Raw genomic sequence first — 27,884 nt, 5'->3', positions numbered from 1 at the left:
TCATAATTATGAAATACAATCTTCTTGTGCAAATTAAAACAGATCTGCTATTACAACAACATCTACTCTCTCGTTATCTGTGAGAAAAATCAACAGTACCGGGCAGTAGAGTGAATAAAAATATTAATTTTTATCTGACTCTCACAAACCCCCCTAAAACCTATTCATGGACCCCAGGTTAAGAACCCCTGGTTACACCTAATCCAGTGCTCTGATAGACTTAAAGGGCTTTCTATTATTTGAAGTGCCCTTCCTCTCTTCGCAACTTTAAATAACCGCACAAATCACCAATACCAAATGTAGGCTTGGTTTTCCTGTTTCTCTGTTCCACTCCCACTGTCATCTGGAGCTAGCTTTGACGCTAAGAGGGTTTTCTCTAGTTATGCCCCTCAGTCATGCAATGCAGGCCTCAGGGGTCTCTGCTTAGGGCTCAGTTCTTTTGCCTTCTGTAAAGCATGTCAAATTAGGTTATTCTAAGAAGCATTTTGATGACTGTTGGTTTTAGTCTGATTTTATGTTTAAAGTCATCTCCGCATTATGACTTTTCCGATTATGCATGTAAGCTTCTAGGTTGCCTGGACCTCTCTTGAGGCCGGTGGTTCATCTATTTCAATAAATAAAAGCATGTTTTCTCATACACATAGAATGAATAAATCTCAGGCTTGTCTAAGTTCAGTCCTCGAGGGCTGTAAACAGACCAGATTTTCAGGATGTTAATTATGACTAGGCCTTTATGCAAATCTTTCTCATACATGTTGATGAGGACTGTCCACCATTTGCAACCCTTGAGGACTTGGCTTGGACAAGCCAGCAAGAAACCTAACAAATCTGGAAAAATTACTCCTGGAGTCGACACAATTTTCAAAGGCATGTTTTACAGTGAGCAAAAATTTTCAAAATGTGTGTGTTGCATGTGAGCGACCTGGGGAGTCTTTGTTTATGTATGTGAGTGAGAATGAAACGTTTTATGCACGAAGGGTCACTGCAGCAACAGTCCATAGCTGGAGGCCATGAATGGGGAATCCTCCTCTATCCTTCTCTGGGGTCATGCACCAGGGTCACTAAACCTGTCCCAAAAGGGGTCAGTGGTAAGCAACAGTTGGGACTGCCCATCCCATAGGGAATTGTGAATGTTGTCTTTGCTGTGACCCTAGTAGCAGCTGAAATGGGGAATGGGATGGAACCAGCCACATGGCAGTAGATAGCCACAGGGCCAGTCTATAATGTTGAAATGTGTTGACCTAGGGGTTGCAGAGTGCAAAGTAGTTGTTTGATGAAATATAATGGTAGATGCTGGGATCCTGTTTTTTTCCCTAGGTGTCTGGTAGAGGATGCTGGGGATGTGGCCTTTGTCAAATACTCCACGGTCTTTGAATACACTGATGGTATTGTATATAACCAACATTGATGGATGTTATTGGTGGTGATTGCTTGGTGGGGGGGGGTGGAAGAGGGGGAATCTACCCTTCTGAACAGAAACACTCTCCTTTTTCAGGCAAGAATCCTGCTTCCTGGGCTGCCAATTTGAAATCCAGTGATTTCCAGCTATTATGTCCAAATGGAGCCCGAGCTGAAGTAGATCAGTATGCCGGCTGTAACTGGGCTCCAGTACCTGCACATGCCGTCATGGTCCACCCTGACATTAATATTCATGCTGTGTTTGGCCTGTTGGATAAAGCTCAGGTACAGATCATTTCTGAAAGTAAAACATAAATCTGCAGAGTGTTTTCAGGAAATGAATCGTGGCTAGTGATTGGGTCAGCACGACAGAGGCGTCGTAAGGATAAGATGTCAATAATTCAGCCACGGGTGTAAAATTCAAGATACTCTTTATTGGTTGTAGCACTGTAGAGACTCGAAGACTCGGCACCGACAGTGTTTCGGTGTCTATGCCTTTGTCAAGAGTCTCAAAGGCTTATTACTCTTATCACATGAATAGAGCTTTTGACACGGGTCAATGTTAGGAACGAACAGGGCAGATAATTGCAAAGCTGAGGGTCAACCAACAGTAATAGCAGTGGGCACTGAACAACTCAGGATGGTCAGCAAACTGCAGCCAGATCTGCTTTCCCAGTTGCTCCCATGAGTTAAAGCAACCCGGGTTCTGTTTTTAAAAACAGACGGTGTAGATCCAGGAATCGTAAGACAGCAGAGAAGCTACGTAAGTTCTGAGTGACCAAGTTGCAAAAGGGAGTCATTTCAACCACACACTGAGAATGCTTGAATTGTAGAGAAGTGAAGGGGAACCCAGAAGAGAGAAACTGGGGTTTACACCACTACAACAGGAAGGAAACTGGGCTGATGTGATGAGTGTCAATCGCCATCAAGCCTCTAGTTCTCTGGCTATTTCAAAAATGCACGTTTAATTACATACACATACATATTTGTTACAGGCTTTCTTTGGCTATGGCAGTAACGACACATTTGCAATGTTTAAATCGTCAAACTATGAAGGGAAAGATCTGCTCTTTAAAGATTCTACAATTAAAATTGTCCCTGTTGAAGAAAAAACAACTTACTTGAAGTGGCTTGGAAACGAATATGTCAAAACCCTTCAAGGAATGCACTGTCCTTCAGAGGCAGGTAAGAAACACAGAGGAGAATACTGTCCCCTTTCTGAGGCAGGTGAGAAATACTGGAAAAAGTGACTCCCCCCCCCCTTCAGAGACAGGTAAGAAATACTGGGAGGAATGCCCCCCTTCTAAGGCAGGTGAGAAATGTTGTGTGTGGGGGGGGGGGGGGGGAGAGGAATGCCCCTTGCCTCCTTGCCTCCTCTGAGCCAGGTACGAAATACTCAAGAATACTGACCATCTGAGGCAGGTAACATATAGTAAGGAGATATGATCAAGACGTTTAAATACCTACATGGTGTAAATGTGCATGAGTCAAGTCTCTTTCATTTGAAAGGAAGCTCTGGAATGAGAGGGCATAGGATGATGTTAAGAAGTGATAGGCTCCGGAGTAATCTAAGGAAATACTTTTTTTTATAGAAAGGGTGGTAGATGTGTGGAACAGTCTCCCAGGAGAGATGGTGGAAACAGAGACTATCTCTGAATTCAAGAAAGCCTGGCATAGGCATGTTTCTATGTTTTTATGATGGCAGTTAAAAACCTGAAAGGTCCATCCAGTCTGCCCAATGGTTACATGCATTATAAATTCATGATTAAATTATCTTATATTTCTGGGCCATAGACTGCAGAAGTTTGTCTGGTACAGTTCTTAGGTTTCAGCTGCTGAAGCTCACTCCAGCCTATCTAAACCATCACAAATTACTGGAATTCACAAAGCCCTCTCCAGCCCATCCTAAACTGATTAGCCATATACAAGACACAGACCGTGTCATTCTCCTCGGTTCTGACCCTAGTTCTTCAATTTATACCCTCCACTTTCTGATTAGAGATCCTCTGTGTTCGTCCCAAGTTTTTAAAAATTCTGTCACCATTTTTCTCTCCACCATCTCCCTCAGTAGGGTATTCCAGGCATCCACCACCCTTTCTGTGAAAAAGAATTTCCTAACATTACTCTTTAGTCTACCACCCCACAATCTCAATTCATGCCCTCTAGTTTTACCCTTTTCCCTTCTCGTACTTTTTAGATCGCTCTCCAAAGGTTGCTTTCAACAACTCTACATCAAATAATTACACTAATTCCTTTGGCCTATCTTTTACCCTTTTCCCTTCTCGTACTTTTTAGATCGCTCTCCAAAGGTTGCTTTCAACAACTCTACATCAAATAATTACACTAATTCCTTTGGCCTATCTCAAGGTTCCATTCTTTCACCGTTACTATTTAACATTTTTCTGTCCCCTTTACTGATTCTCAGTCCGTCAATCGAATTTTCTTCCTACGTCTATGCAGATGATATTCAACTCTTACACCCATTGAACGTGGAAGACCCCAATGACATAAATAATATAAATATCAAATTGAAGCAAATCAGTCAGTGGCTTAAAGACAACATGTTGGCTTCAAGTATATCAAAATCTACATCAATGCTCTTGCCATGGAAAGAAAATCTTACATTGTCATCTCAAATACTCTTAGATAAAAACTCCAGTACAAATAGTAACAGCTATAAAAATACTAGGAGTAATCCTAGATCAGAAACTTTCATACCACGACCAAATCAGCTCAGTGGTAAAAAAAACAACAACAAACCAACTGCTTCTACAAGCTGCGACTAATCAGATCCTTAACAAAAATGTTAGAACCAGAAGCCCTAAACATTCTAATTCACTCTTCAATTATCTCTAGGTTGGATTACTGTAATTCATTGTATAAGGACATAACACAGAAAGAATTGAGAAGATTGCAAATAATAAAAAATACGGCAAATAAAAATGATCACCAATTCAAAAAAAATACGATCATGTGACACTACTTCTTTTTTTTAAAATTCTTTATTCATTTTTTATATCAAATACAAAGTGCAAACACATGAACAATCAAGTAATATAACATACTGCACCCTATTCCAACAAATAATATAAAACTGTTTTATCCCCCCCATCCCCCCCTAACCCACCCCCCCATCCCTCCTGGATATATATGACAATCAATCATGAATCAAAGGGAAATAATAATAGTAATAATAATGTTAATTAGTCATATTCATAACTTACAATATTTTGTTAACGGGCCCCAAATTTCCTTGAATTTGCTATGGTGTCCTAACTGTAAAGAATTCATGTTTTCAAACTTATAAATCTGGCATAGGGATTCCCACCAGAAACTATAATTTAAGTTATCCCAACTTTTCATTATCAGCTGCATGGCTACTCCTGTCATGATGAGGAGCAATTTATTCTGATTTGGGTAATAATATCGTTCCAAACAATATTATATCATATGATAATGTTAGTGGAGCTTCCAATATCATGATAATTTGACCCCAAATGGATTTCCAGGATTTGAGGATCAAGGGACAATGATAGAGCTAATGATCCAGTGTCCCTACAGCAAGATGACAGTGCCAGCATCTATTAGATTTAGAACTGTCTAACCTTTGTAACCTAACAGGGGTCCAAAAAGATCTATGCAGCAAGAAAAACCAAGTCTGGCTCATAGATGCTAAAGCTGTACATCTCATACTCCAAATCCAAATTCATGGCCATTGAGACGCAGAAATCTGCTGCTTTGTCTCAATGCTCCAAATGTCTTTAAGACTAGTTTTTGGCTTTTTATTCACAAATTATGTGACACCACTTCTGAAAAAAGCACATTAATTACCGATTTCCTATAGAATCGCAAACAAAATTGCTTTAATAAGCTTTAAAATCCAGCTATCAAATGCACCAATATTTCTTGACCGTCTTCTTATACCGTAAACTCCATCTAGGACATTAAGATCAACAGAGCAGCATCTTCTCACTGTTACCTCCCTAAAAATTATTGGTACAAGGAGGTCCACTATTTTTTCAGTCATAGCTCCTCAGCTTTGGAATATTTTACCAAGTTATTTGTGTGGAGAAACATCATTAGAAAAATCCAAAGGCTCTCTAAAAAGCCTTCTGCATAAGGATGCCTTTCAGATATAGACAAGACGATTATTCTCTGTTTACAATTTTATATTACCGAGTTTTAATTGCTTATCAGTCTTCATTTGCAGGATTCAATTTTTTATCTTCCCCCCCCCTTTTTTTAAATTTCTTTTCACTTTTTGCCCCCCAATGTATTACCCATACATGCTCTCTCTTTGCTTGAATTATTGTAGTTCATCCCTTTGTATTGAATTTTATAAGTACATATTATTTTGTATTAATGTACTATATTGTCTTTTCCCCATTTTTAGATTTGTAATACGCTTTGAAATATCTGACAATGTGTACACATCAAATTTTAATAAAAACTTGAAACTTGATTTGGTTCTGTATTAATACCTTTTAAGTGTTTAAACATCTGTATCTTATCTCCTCTATCCCTCCAGTCCTCTAGAGCAGTGGTTCCCAATCCTGTCCTGGAGGACCACCAGCCAGTTGAGTTTTTGGGATAACCCTAATGAATATGCATGAGAGATTTGCATATAATGAAGGTGATAGGCATGCAAATCTGCCCCATGTATATTCATTAGAGCTAGCCTGAAAACCTGACTGGCTGGTGGTCCTCCAGGACAGGGTTGGGAACCACTGCTCTAGAGTATAAATATATTCAGATCTTCCAGTCTCTTCTTGTACGCCTTTTGACTCAAACTTCTTACCATTTTCATCGCCTTTTTCTGGAACCATGTTGTCATCATATCCTTTGCCATATGCGGTCTCCAAAATGGAACACAGTACTTCAAGTGGGGCCTCACCAATGACCTTCTGCTGGTTTCGTCTCTCTATACAGCCCAGCATCCTTCTGGCTATAGTCACTGCCTTGTCACACTTTATTCATATAGTCTTCAGATCCTCAGACACTGTCACCACAAGGTCCTTCTCCTCATCAGTACATGTCAGCCTTTCACCTCCCAGTACATACTGCTCCCTTGGTAGAAAACTGGAACGCTCTTCCTGAGTCTGTCATAGAGGAAAACACCCTCCAGGGAATCAAGACAAAGTTACACAAGTTCCTGCTGAACCGGAATGTACGTAGGTAGGGCTAGTCTCAGTTAAGGCGCTGGTCTTTGACCAGAGGGCCACCGCGTGAGCGGACTGCTGGGCACGATGGACCACTGGTCTGACCCAGCAGTGGCAATTCTTATGTTCTCATTAGATTCTAAGAAATTCATTCTTTTCCTACATCAACACTTCCATTATTTTTTCCAATAACCGAAGTGAGGCTTACTGGCCTGTCGTTTCCCGCTTCATCTCTGCAACCACTTTTGCTCCATCTCTGCTCCAATCCTGCGTAACCTCTCCTGTCTCTAAGGATTTATTGAACAATCTTTAAGGGAACTCACCAGAACCTCTCTGAGCTTCCTCAGTATCCTGGCTATGACCGCCTTCAGTGGTTCAATTTTTTTCTTATACCGTTTCCTAGGAGAAGGGCGCCAAGAGAAAATATAACTTAAAAGTCAGCAGAGAACCAAAGTTCCCATTAGTTAAGAACAGAGAGAGTTTTCTTCCCCTTATCAAGAAGCAGTTTAGGGAGGAGAGAGAGGATTTAGGCAGGTATAAAATTCTATAATCAGAATAAGATCAGAAATATGAAAATCTGTGTAACTTAGCTTTTAGGAGTGTTAAAAGCAATCTTTCTCGCAGAGCACTGGCAGGAAATGAATACACAACCTCATTTTTACATTGCTCTCCTCTGTTGTTATAATCATCCCACTGAATGCCTGTAACTGTTTTGATAAATGTTCAAGGCTAGTCCTGCTATTGTATCTCTCATCTTTGCCCAGTCTATGGCTTGAAATCTGGTAGCATACATTAGGGCAGGCGCTAGCAAATTTCTGCCAAATCTGAGCCATCCTGTGTGAGTCCTGATGAACCCAGGTGCACCAGTGTGATCCTTTAAAACATATGGAAGATGAGGATGCTACTGGCCAGACATTACGGTAGATTTCCTGCAAACAACAGGATGGTTGAATAGGCTGGAGTGAGCTTGGACGGCAATTTCAGCATTTGGAACCTAGGACAATACCAGACTTTATAGTCTACGGCCCAGAAGTATCAAAGAGACAAGTTAATCTAATCATGTATTTTTTAATGGATATAACTTATGGGCAGACTGGATGGACCGTTCAGGTCTTTATCTGCCGTCATTTACTATGTTACCTGGCAGAAACCCAGAGTAGCAACATTCCAGAGCTGAGATTGTGATGTCATAATGCCTCATTCCACCAATGCCTAAGAGACAACCTCAGCAGTGAGGTCACAATGGCTTGATTAGATGGCAACTTCAGCATTTGGAACCTAGGACAATATCAGATGGACTTTACAGTAGAGAGCTGCACGGGAACGGGGACAACGGGAATCCCGCAGGTTCCCCCTTCGGGTCACGGGGATCCCGTGGGGATACCCCCTAGGGTCGCGAGGATCCCGTGGGGACGCCCCCTAGGGTTGCGGGATTCCTGCGGGGTTAGATGTACTCGAGCCGCGAGGCTCGTCTTCTTTACCCTACCTGTCCTGCCGCAGCACACAACCAACTGGAAGTCTTCCACGATGTCAGCGCTGATGTCAGAGGGAGGGCTTAAGCAAAGCCCTCCCTCCCTCCGACATCAGCGCTGACATCGGGAAGACTTCCGGTCGGCTGCGTGCTGTGGCAGGGCAGGTAGGAAAAATTCAAGGGAGGCAGTGGCGTACCAAGGGGGGGGGGGCGGTCCACCACGGGGCAGCCTTAGGGAGGGGTGCAGAGCCGGCCAGATCCCCTTACCTTCGTGGCACTTTCCCCCGACCGACCACAGGCCCGGTCTGACAAACCTCCCTGCACTGTAGCTGCGAATCTAAATTACTTTCTTACAGCAGGCTGGATTCAGGGCAGGGAGGTTTGTCGGACCGGGCTTGTTCTGTTGTCGGTCGGGCAGGGAAGCGTCACGAAGGTAAGGGGCAGGGAGGGAGAAAGGGAGGAAAGGTGGAATGGAGAGGAAAAGAAGCTTAAGGGAAATGGGTAAAACTGAGGGGGGAGAAGGATGCTGAAAGCACTGGGGAAGACAGAGGGGGGAGAAGGATGCTGAAAACACATGGGGAATACAAAAGGGGTGGAGAAGGACGCTGAAAGGACATGGGGAAGACGGGGGCAGGGGAGGACACTGAAAGGACATGGGGAAGACGGGAGGGGGAAGAAGAATGCTGAAAGGACATGGGGAAGACAGAGGGGGAGGATACTGAAAGCAAATGGGGAAGACAGAGGGAGGAGAAGGACGCTGACAGGACATGGGGAAGATGGGGGGGGGGGGGGAGAAGGACGCTGAAAGGAAATGGGGAAGAGAGAGTGGGGCGAAGCTGGCAGGGAAGAAGACAGAGATGCCAGACTATGGGGGGAGCGGAGGGAAGAAGATGGGTTCCAGACCAATTTGGAAGGGGGGGGGAGAAAGGGAGAAGCACAGTAACAGAGCAAATGGAAGACGAAGAGAGATGGTGGATGGAAGGAATTGAATGACAACATGAGGAAAGCAGAAACCAGGCAACAAAGGTAGGAAAAAAATTATATTTCTTTTTTTTTTTTTTCTTCAGGATAAAATAGTATATTAGTTGTGTTGATAAAAATTTATAAACATTAGAGGCTCTGGTAGAAACCCATTTACAAAGTATGTATTCTTCCCAATTAATATTTCCAAATTAATAAAGTCTCTTTGCTTATTTGTAAATGGGTTTCTATCAGAGCCTTTAATTCAGTAGCATAATTAAATGAAATAACTATTTCTGAAGTTTATAGGGAAGGGCGAGGACGGAGGGGATTCCTCATGGGGACGGGTGGGATTTCTGTCCCCGCGCAACTCTCTACTATACAGTCTATGGCCCAGAAATATCAAAGAAGAGACAAGTTAATCTAATCATGTATTTTTAATGGGTATAACTAATGGGCTGACTGGATGGACCGTTCAGGTCTTTATCTGCCGTCATGTACTATGTGACTAATTGCTGTGCTTGTATTTTCCACCTGAGCTGTTATGAAGTGGATGCTATGAGCCAACCTCCCCCCCTGCTCTACTGAGTCTTTTTCTCTTCTTTTTTTATACAGCAGCTGTAAATTCAGGGACCATTGCTTTGCTGTTCCTCTCCAGCTTCCTTCTGCTTAGCTTCCACCCGTGAATTTCTACCATTAGGATCAGAAGAACTGGTCCAGAACATTCAATGAATCGGGTATTCCTCACAGATCTGAAAAACACCAGAATAGAATACTGTACCTGGGGATCCCTCAGATCTGTAACACCACTGCCCAGGGGCTGAGGACACTATTTGTAACTGTCTTTTGAGTAATAAAGAATTTAGATTACTACTACACATATGCAATGCTGAACATCAAAACAGAGAAGAGAGTCTCTGCTCACAAGAGCTTACAATCTAGTCAAGATTGTAGCTTAGCTCAGTGGTTTTTCAACTTGTCCTGGGGGGATCCCTAACCAGTCAGGCTTTCAAGATATCCCTAATGAGAATGCATGAGTGAGATTTACCTATAAAGTAGGGAGCAGGCATACAAATTTTGCTCATGCATATTCATTAGGAATATCTTGAGAACCCAATTAGCTGGGGCCCCCCAGGACAGCTTTAAGAACCCTCAGCTTAGCTAGTGGAGGGTTGTTAAAACAATGGATTTATAACTAGGGAAACCAGTGTTCAAATTTGACTGCTCCTTGTGAGCTTAGATCACTTTACCCACCTGTCTGGTGCATGAGAATAATTTGCTTTGAGCTACCAATGAAAAGGCCTGCGCTAAATACAGAAAAAAAAAAAATACAATCATGCCAAGAGATGCCAGGTCCTGCAATGTTCCAAAGGGATTAATAAGGATGACACACAGACGGTGGGGGTCAATTTTCAAAGGCTTTAGAAGGTTAAAGTTATGAATTAGGTTTCTACGTTGGTGTTGTCTAGAGATGAGTTCATAAATTTAGGTTCATAAAGCATGGATGACTGGAAAGTTAGGACAATAAAAATATAGTGACACTTGCCGCTTTTCAGCATTGGGGGAGTAGTTAATGTGCATTAGGGCTGGGTGCTAAATGACATTAATGTACATTATATTACATAACTAGAACTTTCAGGGATGGATATATGGCCAACATCTTTAGGAGGTGTGTAAATATAGTTACAGACGTCCGACTTAAGTATGACTCGTTCTTAAGAATGTGGTTGTGGCTTCATTTGATTTCACTGAGCAGTATTTCCAGTGGCATAGGCTCCAACACTTCTCCTGTAGCAGATTCAGGAATGACGCACGGCCACATTAAGAACGGTGTGTAGTTGTGCATGCTGTACCTTAGAGGGAACACTGGTAGGGACAGTTGGTCCTTTTGTCACCTGGGAGCAGAGGTAAGCAGCAAGAATCTTAAAATGTACAAGTTCTGAGTTTAATACAAATCTGACTTAAGAACAACTTAAAAAATGTAACTTGTTCTTAATCTGGGGACTGCCTGTATTTAGCTGCAATAGTAAATTTAGTATTATAAGTGTATAAACGTAGGACGATTGATTTGGTATAAATGTGTGCATATAAGTAGAATGGCTGATTATGGCATAACCATGCCGGTACTAATAACTCTGTACTGTAACACCACCACAGAGCTCCATGTATTGTAACATCTTGCAAAAGCTTTTTGTAACTCTGTATGGTAACTCCTTTATAGAAGCTCATGTAAACTGCTCAGAAGGTGTGCAACAAAGTTCCACATGAACGACTACTTCGGAAAATTGCAAGCCATGGAATCGAGGGTGAATTACTCATGTGGATTAAAAACTGGCTCGAGCATAGGAAACAGAGTGGGGTAAATGGACAATACTCAGACTGGAAGAGCGTCACCAGTAGGGTGCTGCAGGGATCAGTGCTTGGATCTGTGCTCTTCAACATTTTTATAAACGATCTGGACATTGGTATGACGAGTGAGGTGGTTAAATTTGTGGACGATACGAAGTTATTCAGAGTAGTGAAGACACGGGGATTGCGAAGATCTTCAACATGACATAATCAAGATCGAGAAATGGGCATCAACATGGCAAATGAGATTCAACGTGGATAAGTGTAGTGATGTATGTATGAATGCATGAATACAGGATGTCCGGGGCGGTACTTGGAAAGACCTCCCAGGAAAGAGACTTGGGAGCTCTGATCGACAAGTCAATGAAGCTGTCCACGTATTGTGCGGCGGTGGCAAAAAGAGTGAACAGAATGCTAGGAATGATAAAGAAGGGGATCATGAACAGATCGGAGGTTATCATGCCGCTGTACCGGGCCATGCGCCCTCAACTGGAGTACTGCATCTAGCACTGGTCACCGTACATGAAGAAGGACACGGTACTACTCGAAAGGGTCCAGAGAAGAGCGACTAAAATGGTTAAGGAGTTGAAGGAGTTGCTGAACAGCGAGAGATTAGAGAAACTGGGCCTCTTCTCCCTTGAAAAGAGGAGACTGAGAGGGGACATGATCGAAACATTCAAGATACTGAATAGACTTAGTAGAAAAAGACAGGTTGTTCACCCTCTCCAAGGTAGGGAGAACGAGAGGGTACTCTCTAAAGTTGAAAGGGGATAGATTCCGTACAAACATAAAGAAATTCTTCTTCACCCAGAGAGTGGTAGAAAACTGGAACACTCTTCCGGAGTCTGTTATAGGGGAAAACACCCTCCAGGGTAGTACTGCCCGATTCAGGGAAAAAAAATTCCGATTCGATTCAGCCTATTGAATCAATTTTTTGATTCAATTTTCCTGCCCAATTGGATGGTTTATTTCAAACATCTTGGTGGGTTTATTTTATAGCTTCTTAATCCCCTTTGCCCTCTCCTACCACACTGGCACTGTGTGTAAACAAAATAAACAAACAAAAAATACTTTTCCTCTCTCTGTTAAATCCTAGCTCACATTTGCGGTCTAACACCAGCTCTGGAAGGATACACATTTCAAATCTGACATATTGTAATCACAAAACGGAAAATAAAATTATTTTTCCTACCTTTTGTTGTCTGGTCATTTTTCAAATCATGTTGGTCCCAAGCTCTGGTTGTCTTCTGATCAGGCTCTCCTTCTTTCTCTGTGCTAACCATCCATCTTCCATCTCTGTCCTCCCCTTCTTTTATCAAAGCTTTGCTGAAATTACATCTAATGTGTGTCCTCAACTTAATTCTTTGGTTACTTAGACATGATCTTCTTGTGAGCTGTTGGAGTCTAGGATTTCAGAAGCCAAGAGATAAAATAGTCTGCCATGGCCGTCTTAGAGTATGACGGCAGAAAAGGGCCGACGGCCCAACAAGTCTGCCCACTCAAGAACCCTCCCTCCTCAAGAATCCATCTTTTAAGCATTCCTCTGGAGCGACCCCACCAGTCCCATCGTCCCTTGAAGTCGAACGTGGTACTGGCCTCAACTACCTGACGTGGAAGACCATTCCATTGATCAATTACCTTTTCGGTGAAGAAGTATTTCCTGGTGTCCCCATGAAATCTCCCCCCCCCCTGAGTTTTAGCGGGTGCCCTCTTGTCGCCGTGGGACCCGTAAGATAAAAGATTTCTTCCTCCACCTCAATGCGGCCCTTGATGTATTTGAATGTTTCTATCATGTCCCCCCTTTCTCTGCGCTCTTTGAGAGAATATAAGCGTAGCCTGTTCAGACGTTCTTCATATGGGAGATCTTTGAGTCCTGAGTCCTGCTGAATCGACTCCATTGATCTCTTCACGTCCTTTTAATAATGTGGCCTCCAAAACTGAACACAGTACTCCAGGTGAGGTCTCGCCATGGATTTGTATAACGGCAGTATAACTTCAGGCTTTCGACTGATAAAGCTTCTTCTAATGCATCCCAGCATTTGTCTGGCCTTTGCTGACGCTTTCTCCACCTTATTGGCAACTTTCATATCATCCCGGATGATTACTCCCAAGTCCCGTTCTTGTTAGGTTTTCACCATTCAGGGTGTACGTTCTGCATGGATTTCCGTTACCAAGGTGCATTACCTTACGTTTTTTGGTATTAAAATTCAGTTGCCAAGTACTGGACCATTGTTCTAGTAAAAGTAGGTCCTGTTCCATGGTGTCGGGCATGGTTGCGCCGTTAGGTTCTGCTGTGCTGCCCACCACGTTGCATAATTTAGCGTCATCAGTGAATAATGTAATTTTGCCTTGAAGTCCCTGAGGCAGATCCCTTACAAAGATATTGAATAGTATCGGGTCCAAGACCGAGCCCTGCGGTACTCCACTGGTCACTTCCGACGTTTTTGAGGGAGTACCGTTTACCATCACCCTTTGAAGTCTGCCGCTAAGCCAGTCTTCTACCCATGCTGTTAGTGTTTCTCCAAGGCCCATCGTATTCATCTTGTTCAATAACCTCTGGTGTGGGACACTATCAAAAGCCTTATTGAAGTCTAAATACACGATGTCCAGGGACTCTCCCTTATCCAGTTTTTTTGTCACTCAGTCAAATAAGTTTATCAGATTGGATTGACAAGACCTTCCCTTAGTAAAGCCATGCTGGTGGGGATCCCTTAATCTTTCGTCATCCAAAAATGTGTCCAATCTGTTTTTGATCAACGTTTCCATAAGTTTCCATACTATTGATGTGAGACTCACTGGTCTGTAATTTTCGGCCTCTGACCTGCATCCCTTTTTATGGAGCAGAATAATTTTGGCAGTTTTCCAGTCCAAGGGAACTTTTCCCTTGCTTAGGGAAAGATTAAAAAGCTCAGCTAACGGTTCTGCTAGGACATCTCTCAATCCTGAAATACTCTGGGACATAGATTATCTGGGCCCATAGCTTTGTTCACTTTTAGCTTTGATAGCTCGTGGTAGACATTGCCTGTGGTAAATGCAAAGTCCCGGAATGGGTCCTCCGAGCACCCCTTTGTCTGTAGCTGAGGTCCGGATCCTGGCGCTTCGCGGGTGAAGACTGAGTAGAAGTCGTTATTGAGTAGTTCTGCTTTGTCTACATCCGAGTCCACGAAGTTACCGTTAGGTTTTTTTTTAGGCGCACAATACCGCTTGAGTTCTTCTTCCTGTTGCTAACGTACTTAAAAAAGGATTTATCCCCTTTTTTAACCTGTCTTGCTATATTTTCTTCCATACGGAGTTTGGCCTCCCTGACTGCCGTCTTAACATTTCTAGATTTTGCCAGATAGGTTTCTTTAGCTTCCGGCCTTTGCGATTGTTTGTAGGTTACGAATGCTTGTTTTTGGTTTTTTTTGCTTTACTAGTTCTGAGATCTCCGCAGACAACCAATGTGGTCTTTTTTCTGCGCCGTTTGCTTGTGGTTTTCATGTAAATGTTGGTTGCTTCTTGCAGGGTGGATTTCAGAGCCGACCTTAGTGCCTCCACACTGTCCGTCGTCCTCTGGTTTTGCAGCGCTTTTTAGACATAGTCCCCCATGCACTGAAAGTTAGTTCCTTTAAAATTTAGGACTTTAGTCGAAGTATTTGACCTAGTGGTTCCTTTCTTTAGGTGGAACCACACCATGTTGTGGTTGCTGGAGTCCAAAGCTTCTCTCACCGATACATCTGTGACACTGTCCCCGTTGGTGAGCAGCAGGTCCAGGATCGTCTAGTGTATTCCCTTTCCTTTTCAACAGCGTCTCCTTTACTTTTCCAACCACTGAAGTAAGTTCTCTCTCCATGTTTGTGAAGAATTACACCTACACTTCTCCAATACTGCAGAGCTTTTCCTGTGTCCTACAACACCCTGAAATGTATCTCATTCCCAGCCTCTTGTTTTTCGTCCATTTTTAATTTTCATGTTGCTCATACTTTCTTCTGTGACTGGTGTGATATCTACTCCATTCCCATTTATACCTTTGTAAACTAGCTGTGGTCCTCCTAAGAACATAAGAAGCGCCATCTCCGGATCAGACCCTCGGTCCATCAAGTCCGGCGATCCGCACATGTGGAGCCCCACCAGGTGTATACCTGGTATAATTTTTAGTCACCCATATCCTTCTATGCCTCTCGTAGATGTGCATCTAGTTTGCTTTTGAAACTTAGGATGGTCGATTCCGCAATAACCTCCCCTGGGAGAGCATTCCAGGTGTCAACCACTCTCTGCGTGAAGCAGAACTTCCTGATATTTGTCCTGAACTTGTCCCCCCCTTAGCTTCATTTCATGTCCTCTTGTCCGTGTCAAATTGGACGTCTAGTTTTTCCTCGTCACTTCCCAATTCACATTTCTAGCCACTTTCCTTTCCATTCCAGTCTTCACAGAAGGAAATTCTCACAAATGGCATCTAGAGTCCTGTTTTCTGAAATTAATTAGTTTGACTTAGAAACAATAACTGTTATAAAGCTGTGTTGCAAGAAAAATGATATGGAGTATTAATTTACTTGAAGGAAAACAATTCTGGGCCGGTGCAGTACTCTTACTGATTTATTCACCACTGCTTAATTAATATTCTTCTGATTAGTCATCTTAAGCCTCCTACTATCACTTCTGTCTCCACCAACTGTTCCTGGCTTTCTTTTTTATTTGACCTCACATGTTTATATTATTTCTGCTTTCCATAATGTATACAGATGGTACTCTGCTGGTGAGCTGTGAATGCAAATTACTACCCCTGCTAAGAACTTTAGCGCTCTAATCACAGTACACAGGTATTCCATTTGCCTTTCTACTAAAGAAATGCTAGACAGGGAAGACACAACTTTCTACCACTTACAGAAGGGTACCTCAAACTTTCTCGAGCCGTGGCACACTAAAGGTACTGGCCATGGCTTGAGGGACCCAGAAGTGCGCAGATGTCGTCATGATGACATCACACATATGCATGACATCATCACGTTGACGTCCACGCATATGCAGAGGCCCTCAAGATGGGCCCCGAGATGCCAGTAGGGGATGCCAGCAGGGAAGAGGGCCGAAGAGAAGAAGCACTTGTTTCTCAACTACTTCAAGTTAAGTACCCCCTAAGTCAGTGGTCTCAAACTCGCGGCCTGGGGGCCACATGTGGCCCGCCAGGTACTATTTTGAGGCCCTCAGTATGTTAATCATAATCACAAAAGTAAAATAAAAGTTTCTTGATCATAAGATTTGCCATTGCTGGGTCAGACCAGTGGTCCATCGTGCCCAGCAATCCGCTCATACGGCGGCCCTTAGGTCAAAGACCAGTGCCCTATTTGAGTCTAGCAAGTAACTTATCCAACCTTGTCTTGAATCCCTGAAGGGTGCTTTCCCCTATAACAGCCTCCGGGAGAGCGTTCCAGACCTCCACCGCTCTCTGGGTGAAGAACTTCCTTACGTTTGTACGGAATCTTTTCCTTTCTAACTTTGGCGAATGTCCTCTCATTCTCTTCACCTTGGAGAGAGTGAACAATCTCTCTGTCTCTACTAAGTCAATTCCCTTCAATATCTTGATATCTTGTGTCTTTAGCTATAAATTACAATATTATTATTAAGACTTAGCCAAAAGGAAAGATTTATAAACTATAAAGAGTTTTACCTCCTGCAAAATTGTCATTTCTTTAATAAGACATTAATTATTTTTTCTGAGGCCCTCAAAGTACAAATGCAAAATGTGGCCCTGCAAAGGGTTTGAGTTTGAGACCACTGCCCTAAGTCTAACAAATATCAACTAAATACCCTAACCATAGACCTCCCTAGGCCCACCCAAGCTCTGCCCCAGATTCCATTCCCTTTACTAATTGTAATGCAATTTTCTCTGTTCATTTTTCATATACACAGCAGATATAAATTCTCAAAACTGACATTTCAATCACTATATTGAAAATAAAATCATTTTACCTACCAGCGATCCTCTGCAGGCTGCTGTAATTAGTTTTAAAGGTGAAACTGGGAGGCTGGAGGGGGGAATCCGGAGGATGCTAGAGAGAAGGGGGAAACATGCAGGCCTTCAGCGAATCAGGCAGCACTGGCGCTGTACCGCGTAGGGAAGTCAGCTGGCAGACACCTCTCTTCCTCTTCAGTGTGCCGCAGCACACTTGGATTCTCAGGAGGCACATAGTCTGAGATACACTGACTTACAGGGATCTCTCCTTATAAAATTCCCTCCCCATAAGGAAATCAAACATGATCTTTATTAAAAAAGCAAATATCAATCATTAAAACTAATCTTACTGGCAAAAATCTATTATGAAAAAGAGCTATAAGAGAAGCCAATGTTTTAAAATACACCATCATCATCAGCAATGAACAATACATAAAGGTGGTGATAACTGCATGTGTTAATGGCCAACATGAATAACAAGGTAGTCAAATACTTTCGCATTACGGTGTCCAAGAAGCAGTTTGTCCCGCTTCACAAAAATGATAACAGAGCAATGAAGGAAATTACAGGCTGATAACGGGAGTATTTTAAGGTGCTTCTCAACCCAGTAAGCTGGGATTTCAGGATGTCCACTATCAATATGCATAAGATCAATTTGCATACCCAGCCTCTTTCGTATGCAAATTGATGTCATGCTTATTCATTGCAGATATCCTGAAAATATGACTGGCCAAGTGTGTACCCCAAGGACCGATTTGAGATGAGTAAGATTCTTGAACTAAAATAGGTTACTTGTAGTCCAGCACTTCCCTACCCTGTCTTCTGGACACACCCCACCAGTCAGGTTTACAGGATATCCACGAGATAGATTTGCATACTAAAGAGGCAGTGCATGAAAATCTCATAAATATTAATTGTGGATATCTTGAAACTCTTAACAGGTTAGGTGTGCCCTGAGGACTAGATTGAGAAGAACTGCTGTATCCACACATTAAAAGAAATCTATCTCGCATACATAAGCTTTGCAGGTGCTAAGAGCACTTTAAACATATCCAGTGTTCTCCCCAGAAATTTTTTCCAGCCGGGTGGCATGAAAAAGTAGCCGGGTGGGGCAGGGCGGGGAAATTTGGTAGTGGGGAAAACTAAATGTATACTATTTTTATTAGTTCATTATTATTTTCCAATGCTCGATATGACTTCCTTTTTTAAGGTTTGATACTTGTGCCAGAATATTTTTACTAAATTTAAGAAGTATCCAATTCTAGAAGTGAATAATTAGATATTCACCCTCTTTCAAATAGTATAGAGGTTTAAAAAAGGGAAATGCGTTAATGAAGTCATTAGGTTCAATCTAACCATTTATTTCTGCATGAATTTAAACAACTAAAAAAAAAAAAAAAAGATAAATATAGCTCATCCAGTCATACAAGAAATGGCTGTACAACACCTCTAATAATGTTTTGATCACTAGGTTCCTTCCTGAGGTCTCACTGAGGATATGAAATAGATGCTATCCTCACTTCCAGACCTCTTCCACATAATTTATGGAGAAGTGTTACTGAGCCTTGAAGGGCACCTGTGTGATTGATCTTTATCTGCTTCTTTTTTATTTTGTTATAGTGCAAAGTAAGAGCTAGGGCAAAACAGTATAGGTAAAGATGCAGGTAATAATTAGCAATGTATTAAAAATATTTTATTTTTATTTGCTTATAATGTCATTTGAAAGCTACTTGATGATAATACAACTATAATTTAATTCTTTATAATGTGTGTCTGTGTGTTGGGGGGGGACAACACCTACGTCAACAGTAAAGTTAGAATAGAGTCATTAAATCCAGTGGTGTACCTAGTATATATGACAGCCAGTGCTAATCATTTTTTAACAACCCCCTCCTCTATATAAAAAAAAGATATTTTTAGTAATAATCCATGAGTCACACAATAAGGGTGCATCTAGGAAAAGGCAGCATCTTAAACACTGCAGTGAGCACTAGAACACCAACTAAAATGCATTGTAAAACTAAACAAACCAGATCCTACACAGTCAATTGATCCTGTAGTCGATGCTAACAGAAAGCCATGTCCTTCTCATACACACAGAACACAGATACACCCTCGCCCAATATGGAATAATCACAAACTAAAAATAGAAATATGTAGACAAAAGTTAAACTGAACCAACAAACCAGACTCTGCATACAATGCAACACCACAGAAACAGTGAAACATGTCCCTTAATACTGTGCAAAATATAAAGACAGTAGATGTAAATTTGAAAAAAAACTTCTACATAAGTCACCACTTTACAAATTAACAAATAGAAATAAAATAATGAGAAATATGAAAATACCATTTTATTGGACTAATCCATTTTTCAATTAGCTTTCAGAGGCCAAATCTTTCTTCAAAACAGTACAGTATACAGCTGTTATGGTATCCTGTCCTGACCTGACCTAAGGAAAGGGGTTTATTCCCTCCCAAAATTGCCTTATTTCCATTTCCTATTGATAAATTTTAATCAATACAGTTACAATACTACTTGATTCTACGTAAAGCAACAAAAATATTTTTTTTCTACCTTTTGTCGTTTCTGCTTTAGTCATCTTCTCTTCTTTCTATTCAGCATTTGTCCTCGCTCCCTTCCATGCAACATCTGTCCTCTCTCTTTGCCCCTTCCACCCAGCCTCTACCCTCTCTCTACCCCTTCCATCTACTTTCCACCCTATCTCTGCCCTTTGCATCCACTGTCCACCCTTTCTGCCTTTTCCATCCAGTGTCTGCCCTCTTTCTGTTCCATATGGTATCTTCCCTCTTTCTATGTCCCTTCAATAAACTCTATATCCTGTGCCCTTTCTCTCCTTTGTACATGATTTATTTCATCTTCAACCCCTCTCCATATTTTGTCTCCACCCCTATGCTCTGGCATCTCTCTTCTCCTTTCCTTCCTTCCCACTCCACCCCATGGTCTGACATTTCTATCTCCTTCCCTTCTCTCCCCCCTCTCCAGTATCTGCCTCCTGTCTTTCCCCTTTGGTCTAGGCCTGTCTCTTTCTCTCTGTCTTTCTTCTGTGAGGAGATCATGTTGATCTTGAACACTGAATAATTCTTCCACATTCTCCATATCACTGTACTGTAGTCTGGTCCAGCAGACTGCTTTGGCACTATTACATGGGTAATAGTAAATTCATTATGCATCAGCTTTCTACACAGAATGCCACAAGTCTCTATTTCTTGTGCTGTGCTTACATCTGCCAGCGTCAGAAACTTGTGAGACAGATCCCTTGGCAATACTACACTTCGGAGCCCTTTAAAACTTTGTTTACTGGAGGAGACTGTCCAGCATACATAGTTGCATCACTCTTAAGGATCTGATCAGAGATTACATTAGACAAGGTGGTATTTTTAGGCATGGAAAAACAGGACATGTTCTCCTCAATCTGCTCAGATGCCTTCAAATGCCCTTTAATATTCGTCTGATCTCAGGCTAAATCTTGCCTCCTGAGCTGATCTTCAAAGGAGAGCGGAGTGAGAGCCATATCGGCAGTGAGATCCATTTTGGGCCACATGTTGTGCAGGGCTGGACTAAGGCAAGTTGTAAGCTTCCTTCCATAAGTCAGCAACGGAAGGAAGCTTACAACTCGCTGCTCTTGCTTGCTTCGGGCCTTCCTCGTTGCCAGGTCCTGCCTACTTTTGGAAACAGAAAGTAGGCAGGATCCGGCAGCGAAGAAAGCCCGAAGCAAGCAAGAGCAAGTTGTAAGCTGACCTGTCTCCTATAGCGAACCCATGCTCCGGGGCATGTGCATGCCAACTTCCCTTCTCTTCCTCCCTCAGGACGTGACTTCTGGTTTCGGAGAGAAGCGGCATGCACATGTTAGAGCCCCGGAGCATGGGTTCAAGTCGCTTGCTGGCGTTAAAAAAAAAAAAAAAGTCAGGCTCCTGCGATTCAGGCTGTGCCGAGTCAGCCCGGTAAATCTCCAAGCCGGTGAGAAGGGTTTTTAAAAAAATGTTGAGCAGAAGGCGGCAGCAGCAGCAGCAGGATTGCGATCGAGATTACAGCCAGGCGCTCATCTAAATTAGCTGGGTGGAGCGCCCGGCTGAAAGGCCCTGGGGAGAACACTGCATATCTGTTTGCATAAAAAGTACTTATTCCTTTACTACAATGCACTTGATTTATGAAATATCACAAATGCAAGAAAAATACTTTTATTCTTCAAAAAAGTCTATTTTCTGCTCTTGGGTTAGATGGAGGACCCATATAAAGGAAAGGCCTTTTTTTCTTCATGTGGGGAGGAGGGAAAGGGTATAATTATGATCTCTAGAGGTTATGCTAGATCAATCACTAGCCACAAGAATTTAGGAAAGGGTGGTAATCAAAACTCCCTGTAAGGATTGGGCCAGGTTTGTGTACATTTTTTTCTTGTAAATTCTAAAAAATGCTTTTTGTGTGAGCAACAATTTCTAAAAACTGACAATTTTCCTGATTTGCAAGCATTTGTGTGAACAACTGTAAAATCTGTAAGCAACACTCCTAGACTGTATGAATAATTGCTTATGTGCTCCGCTTAGAGTGGTGTATTGCAGCGAGATTCCAGGTGTGCCACCAGAGGCACATTGTATAGGCGAGTCAGCCAGCAAGGGCACCTCTCCACCGGCACAGTTATTTTAGGATAAACAGGCTTAGGCCCCTATCTGGAGGGCCTTCGTGCATGCGTTGACACTGAAGTGATGTCAACATGTATGTCATCATTGTGTCAACGTCTGCACATGTGTGGAGACCCTCCAGCTGCGGTCCTGAGTTTACTGTGCTGCAGCTTGGAAAGGTTTGCGAGAAACTGGCTTAGAGGGAACATGGGTGGGAATAACTGGATGAAATTGGCTCGTGTGCATATATATGAGGCAAGAAGGATTGTGTTTTTAAAACACAAGGGTCACTTCTATATAAAACTGTTCCATACAGTTTAGAAGATATGAAATTTCTGAATCACAGAAATTACTTAGAATCACTATATTAAAAATAAAATTACAGAAAGTGAACATGTTCTAAATAGGGCTTTGAGATCTGTGGTGGTAAAAATGTACCCTCCAGCTTCAAAAATAGTCTTACAACAGGGTACATTTATAATTTTATACTTATATTTACCAATACTTCAGATGCAGGACAAAAGCAAATATATAAATTATATCCTGAAATTATTAAAGGTGTTGGCACTGGTGGTTACTGTTTTGCCACCAACCCAAGCTGGTGTTGAGAGGTTTATTTGCTACTCTGAGAATAATTAGATCAGCTTTGAGGGCATCCATGAAGCAGGATCTGAGTGATGTGTATCTTTTTCTGAGGACAAATTTGTCAAAGATTTATTTAAAATATTAAAGCCCTTTTTTTAGCAAGTCACATTAAGGGGAGGGGGGATGGACGGACGGACGGACAGGGGGTTAATTGCCATCCGCTAAGGTAAAAACTCACATAATTCCTAGTGTTTCTGAGCTTTTATTGCAGCAGTCGGTGATAAAAAAAAAAACAACTAACACAACTTGATAAAGGGGGCCTAAAGACCATATTTTAATTTTACAGCATTTCTTGTTCAGACTTCAACTAAATATATTTTGTAGTCTATCACCCCTAATTTGTACATAAAGCTATATGTTTCTGTAATTGATTACATTTGAAGGGAAGGGGAGATGAGTACAGCTAGCAGAAAGAGCTCTGGAATTCTGACTTCACAACATTAAGTTCTAGTGAATGCAAAAATCTAACACATAAGCCCTTTAACTTGATATTCCATCACATTGACAAAATAAAAAATGAACAGCAACAGGTGCCTTGCATGACCTACGATAGTGCTGAGACAAGACCTTGAAAATACCAAAGTAAAAATTGTTCCTGCTCTTCTAGATCAGGGAGCCACACCGTAGAAAACCAGACAAGTTTAGGGTGCTATAATAAGGCTGCTGCACCTTCTCTAGACAAAATGAAACTTAAATTTTAAAGCTAGAAAGTGTGGACAGGTGTGTGGGATCTCATAGGGAGAGGAGGAGATAGTGGTTGGACAGACTGGCTATAAATCATGTTTTTAATGCATAGGCCTAAAACTACATTTCACATGACTCTGGCCACAGCCATTCTGTAGTAGTGAGTGAACTGAGGTAATTTATTAATTCACTTAACTAAACAGACCAAAGGACAGAAGCGGTGGCTATGGCAACATTTATTACATGCTTGACCAACCCATCCTTTGCTATCCCTTTCTCCCAAGACAGTAGTGGTTTGATAAAATGAAACCTTTGAACACTAGACACAAAAGTGTAATTCAGTTTTTTGTTTACCAGTGAAAGAATAAGTCAAGATCATGCCTTAACAATTGCTAATTACTGCACCTTTATCCCCTGAGAAAAAGCCAGCTGATTTATAGCAAGGGTATTTGATTATTCAGCTGACAGTTAAACAAAAGTTTTGGGTTTCTTATTCCGGTTTAGGAGGCTTTTGAAGTCCAGGTCTTGCCCCTTTAGCTGATCTTTTACATAGGTATCCCTTGCTTTCAGGCCAGGACAATGGTCAGCTTTTAACCCGTTAATGGGCAGATGGTGAAAGGGGAGTTCCTTTGCTGGCTCTGGTCAGCTTTTAACCCTTTAATTGGCAGATGGTGATAGGGGAGTTCCTTCCCTGGCTCTGATCAGCTTTTAACCCTTTATTTGTCAGATGGTGTAATGGTAGTTCCTTCTCTGGCTCTGGCCAGCTTTTAACCCTTTAATTGGCAGATGGTGTAATGGTAGTTCCTTCCCCTGCTCTGGCCAGCTTTTAACCCTTTAATTGGCAGATGGTGAAAGGGGAGTTCCTTCCCCGGCTCTGTCCAGCTTTTAACCCTTTAAATGGCAGATGGTGAAAGGGGAGTTCCTTCCCCGGCTCTGGCCAGCTTTTAACCCTTTAATTGGCAGATGGTGAAAGGGGAGTTCCTTCCCCGGCTCTGTCCAGCTTTTAACCCTTTAAATGGCAGATGGTGAAAGGGGAGTTCCTTCCCCGGCTCTGGCCAGCTTTTAACCCTTTAATTGTCAGATGGTGAAAGGGGAGTTCCTTCCCCGGCTCTGGCCAGCTTTTAACCCTTTAATTGTCAGATGGTGAAATGGTAGTTCCTTCCCCGGCTCTGGCCAGCTTTTAACCCTTTAATTGTCAGATGGTGAAATGGTAGTTCCTTCCCTGGCTCTGGCCAGCTTTTAACCCTTTAATTGTCAGATGGTGAAATGGTAGTTCCTTCCCCAGCTCTGGCCAGCTTTTAACCCTTTAATTGTCAGATGGTGAAAGGGAAGTTCCTTCCCCGGCTCTGGCCAGCTTTTAACCCTTTAATGGGCTGATGTTGAAGGAGAGCCACACTGCCAAGTAAAGGGTCAGCAGCCCCCTTCGCCCGAGGTGGCCACTTGGAGTTTCCCCTCGAGGAGAACCACAGCGCGCGCTCATTAAGGCAGAAAGTAAAGACTCGAGGCATGAAACATAGGGCCCCGCCTTGTGCCTTTTATTGAGCAGCTCCGTCGGGCCTCACTCTTTGCCGCGGCTCTTGGCCTGCTGCTGCTGCTTCTGCTTCAGGGCCTCGAAGTTCTGGCGCAGCTCCTGCACCAGGCTCTGGCCCACCCGGCTCATCTTGCGGCCCACCTCGGCCGGGTCCGTCTCGCGGATCTGGCGCACGGCGTCGGAGGCCAGCAGCTGGCGCATGGCGTCGGAGGCGAGGAGGCGCCGCGCGGCGTCCGAGCCCAGGATCTGCGCCTTGGTGAGGGCGAAGGCGGTCAGCTGCGCCGCCCGACGCATAAGCCGCGACGCGGCCAGCTTCTCGATGAGCTGTCGGTTGTTGACCAGCGAGTAGAGCAGCCGCTTTAGCACCATCTTCCGCGCCCGCTCTGCAGCTCAAGCGCGTCACAGCGGCCCTGTGAGCGCGCGGCCCGCGTCGCTCCGGTTACGCAGCGCTCGCGCGCATCGGCTCGCCACTGGGCGGGCCGATGAGTCGGCCATCGACCTGAGGGGAAGCCCGTTGGCGCCTTTCTCTCGCGTCCCGCCCGCCGCCCCCCCTTGGGAATGTATTGGTACGCGCTAGGCAAAAGCTTTTGGACGAGTCCAAGTCATAGCTGGGGAGAAGTCTTTGAAACTCATTTTTCTGTTGGTTTGTGAGGAGGAAGACCGCGATGGCGCCTTTCTCTCACGTGACTTCTCCCGCCCCCCCCCCCCTTAGGAATGTCTTGGTTCACGCTAGGCAAAAGCTTTTGGACGATTCCAAGTCGTAGCTGGGGCGAAGTCTCAAACTCGTTTTTCTGCTGGTTGTGAGGAGGAAGACTGTGGCGGAGCCTTTCTCTCATGCAACTTCTCCCCCTTGGGAAGGTCTTGGTATGCGCTAGGCAAAAGCTTTTGGACGATTCCAAGTCGTAGCTGGGGAGAAGTCTCTGAAACTCATTTTTCTGTTGGTTTGTGAGGAGGAAGACTGCGGTGGAGCCTTTCTCTCACGTGACTTCTCCCCCTTAGGAATGTCTTTGTTCGCGCTAGGTAAAAGCTTTTGGACGATTCCAAGTCGTAGCTGGGGAGAAGTCTCAAACTCATTTTTTTGCTGGTTTCTGAGGAGGAAGACCGCTGCATCGCCTTCCATCTCACGTGACTTCTCCCGCCCCCCTTAGGATTGTCTTGGTTCGTGCTAGGCAAAAGCTTTTGGACTATTCTAACTTGTAGCTGGGGAGAAGTCTCTGAAACTCATTTTTCTGTTGGTTTGTGAGGAGGAAGACCGCTCTCTTCTCCCAGCCCATAAAAGCTAAAGTCTGGGTTGGGTTTTTTATTTTTACGTTCCAAAGTTGTTCTTTTAAAGCTAGAAACTTCCTAATTTTATGTTTAAGTAAAATAAATAAACGGTTCAAGATGGTCATTTGTATTTATATATGTATATACTGTATATATATTTTTTACAAATAATTTGGAGGCTGCGCTTAATTTAGTTTTGCAACACTAGAGGATAATCCCCTCTGGATTAGGAGGAAGCAGTCGAGATGAATTTTAAAGAAAATATACCCCAGATTGAAAAGAGCTTGTAAATCATCAGTAATAAGAACATAAGAATTGCCGCTGCTGGGTCAGACCAGTGGTCTATCATGCCCAGCAGTCTGCTCACGTGGCGGCCCTCTGGTCTAAGACCAGCGCCTTAACCAAGACTAACCCTATCTGCATATGTCCTTGTTCAGCAGGAACCTGTCTAACTTTGTCTTGAATCCCTGGAGGGTGTTTTCCCCTAAAACAGACTCTGGAAGATTGTTCCAGTTTTCTACTACTCTCTGGGAGAAGAAATTCCTTACGTTTGTACGGAATCTATCCCCTTTCAACTTTAGAGTGTCCTCTCGTTCTCCCTACTTTGGAGAGGGTAAACAACCTGTCCTTATCTACCAAGTCTATTCCCTTCAGTACCTTGAATGTTTCGATCATGTCCCCTTTCAATCTCCTCTGTTCTAGGATTTTTATTTAGCATAAGAACATAAGCAATGCCTCCACTGGGTCAGACCCGAGGTTCATCGTGCCCAGCAGTCCGCTCTCGCGGCGGCCCAACAGGTCCAGGACCTGTGCAGTAGCCCTCTATCTATACCCCTCTATCCCTTTTTCCAGCAGGAAATTGTCCAATCCGTTCTTGAACTCCAGTACTGTACTCTGTCCTATTACGTCCTCTGGAAGCGCATTCCAGGTGTCCACCACACGCTGGGTAAAGAAAAACTTCCTAGCATTCGTTCTGAATCTGTCTCCTTCCAACTTTTCCAAATGCCCTCTTGTTCTTTTATGTTTTTAAAGTTTGAAGAATCTGTCCCTCTCTACGCCCTTCATGATCTTGTAGGTCTCTATCATGTCTCCTCTGAGTCTCCGCTTTTCCAGGGAGAAGAGCCCCAGTCTCTCCAATCTTTCAGTGTATGAAAGATTTTCCATGCCCTTAATCATTCGTGTCGCTCTCTTCTGGACCCTCTCAAGTATTGCCATATCCTTCTTAAATACGGTGACCAATACTAAACACAGTACTCCAGGTGCGGGCGCACCATTGCCCGATACAACGGCAGGATGACTTCTCTCGTTCTGGTCGTAATATCCTTCTTAATAATACCCAACATTCTATTTGCCTTCTTCGCGGCTGCTGCGTATTGTGCTGTTGACTTCATTGTTGTATCCACCAGTACACCCAAATCTCTCAAGTTTACTTCTCTCTAACACTAATCCCCCCCATTTGGTAGCTGAACATCGGGTTCTTTCTCCCTAATTGCATGACCTTGCATTTCCCTACATTGAAATCCATCTGCCATTTATTCGCCCACTCCTCCAGTTTGTTTAGGTCCCTTTGTAGGTCCTCACACTCTTCCACATTTCTAACCCTTCTACAGAGTTTAGTGTCATCCGCAAATTTGATAACTTCACACTTCGTCCCCGTTTCCAGGTCATTGATAAATACATTGAACAGCAGCGGATTTTTATTCTGCTTTAACCTTGCAGTTCTAGATGGATTACAAATGAGATAAAATGGACATTTCCAGGAGACTTACAGGATCTAGAAAATCTGGTAACCCTAAGTTAAGGTACTGTCAATTAGCATCACTAAGCAATTTGTGAGTTGGCTTTCTTGAT

At 43.1% G+C, this 27,884-nt stretch overlaps 2 protein-coding genes across 2 annotated transcripts in view; one reads left to right on the top strand and one right to left on the bottom strand.

Annotated features, from left to right (window-relative positions):
* MELTF (melanotransferrin) overlaps positions 1-11,456 on the top strand; it is a 59,955-nt gene extending 48,499 nt beyond the window's left edge. The window contains exons 13-16 of the mRNA XM_033958214.1: positions 1,318-1,385; positions 1,496-1,683; positions 2,394-2,583; positions 9,604-11,456. Of these exons, the coding sequence (XP_033814105.1) occupies positions 1,318-1,385; positions 1,496-1,683; positions 2,394-2,583; positions 9,604-9,674 (517 nt within the window). The 3' untranslated portion in view covers positions 9,675-11,456. The remainder of the gene's footprint in view (positions 1-1,317; positions 1,386-1,495; positions 1,684-2,393; positions 2,584-9,603) is intronic.
* An 11,346-nt stretch (positions 11,457-22,802) lies between these two features.
* On the bottom strand, positions 22,803-25,319 carry NCBP2AS2 (NCBP2 antisense 2 (head to head)). The gene has a single exon (XM_033959403.1). It carries the CDS (start codon positions 25,134-25,136, stop codon positions 24,795-24,797), a length of 342 nt encoding a protein of 113 aa, XP_033815294.1. The 5' UTR covers positions 25,137-25,319; the 3' UTR covers positions 22,803-24,794.
* Positions 25,320-27,884: the final 2,565 nt, after the last annotated feature.

The sequence above is a fragment of the Geotrypetes seraphini genome, chromosome 9 (genome assembly GCF_902459505.1).
Source record: "Geotrypetes seraphini chromosome 9, aGeoSer1.1, whole genome shotgun sequence".
In the NCBI taxonomy this organism is placed as follows: Eukaryota; Metazoa; Chordata; class Amphibia; order Gymnophiona; family Dermophiidae; genus Geotrypetes; species Geotrypetes seraphini.
This window is presented reverse-complemented; position numbering and strand designations above follow the sequence as displayed.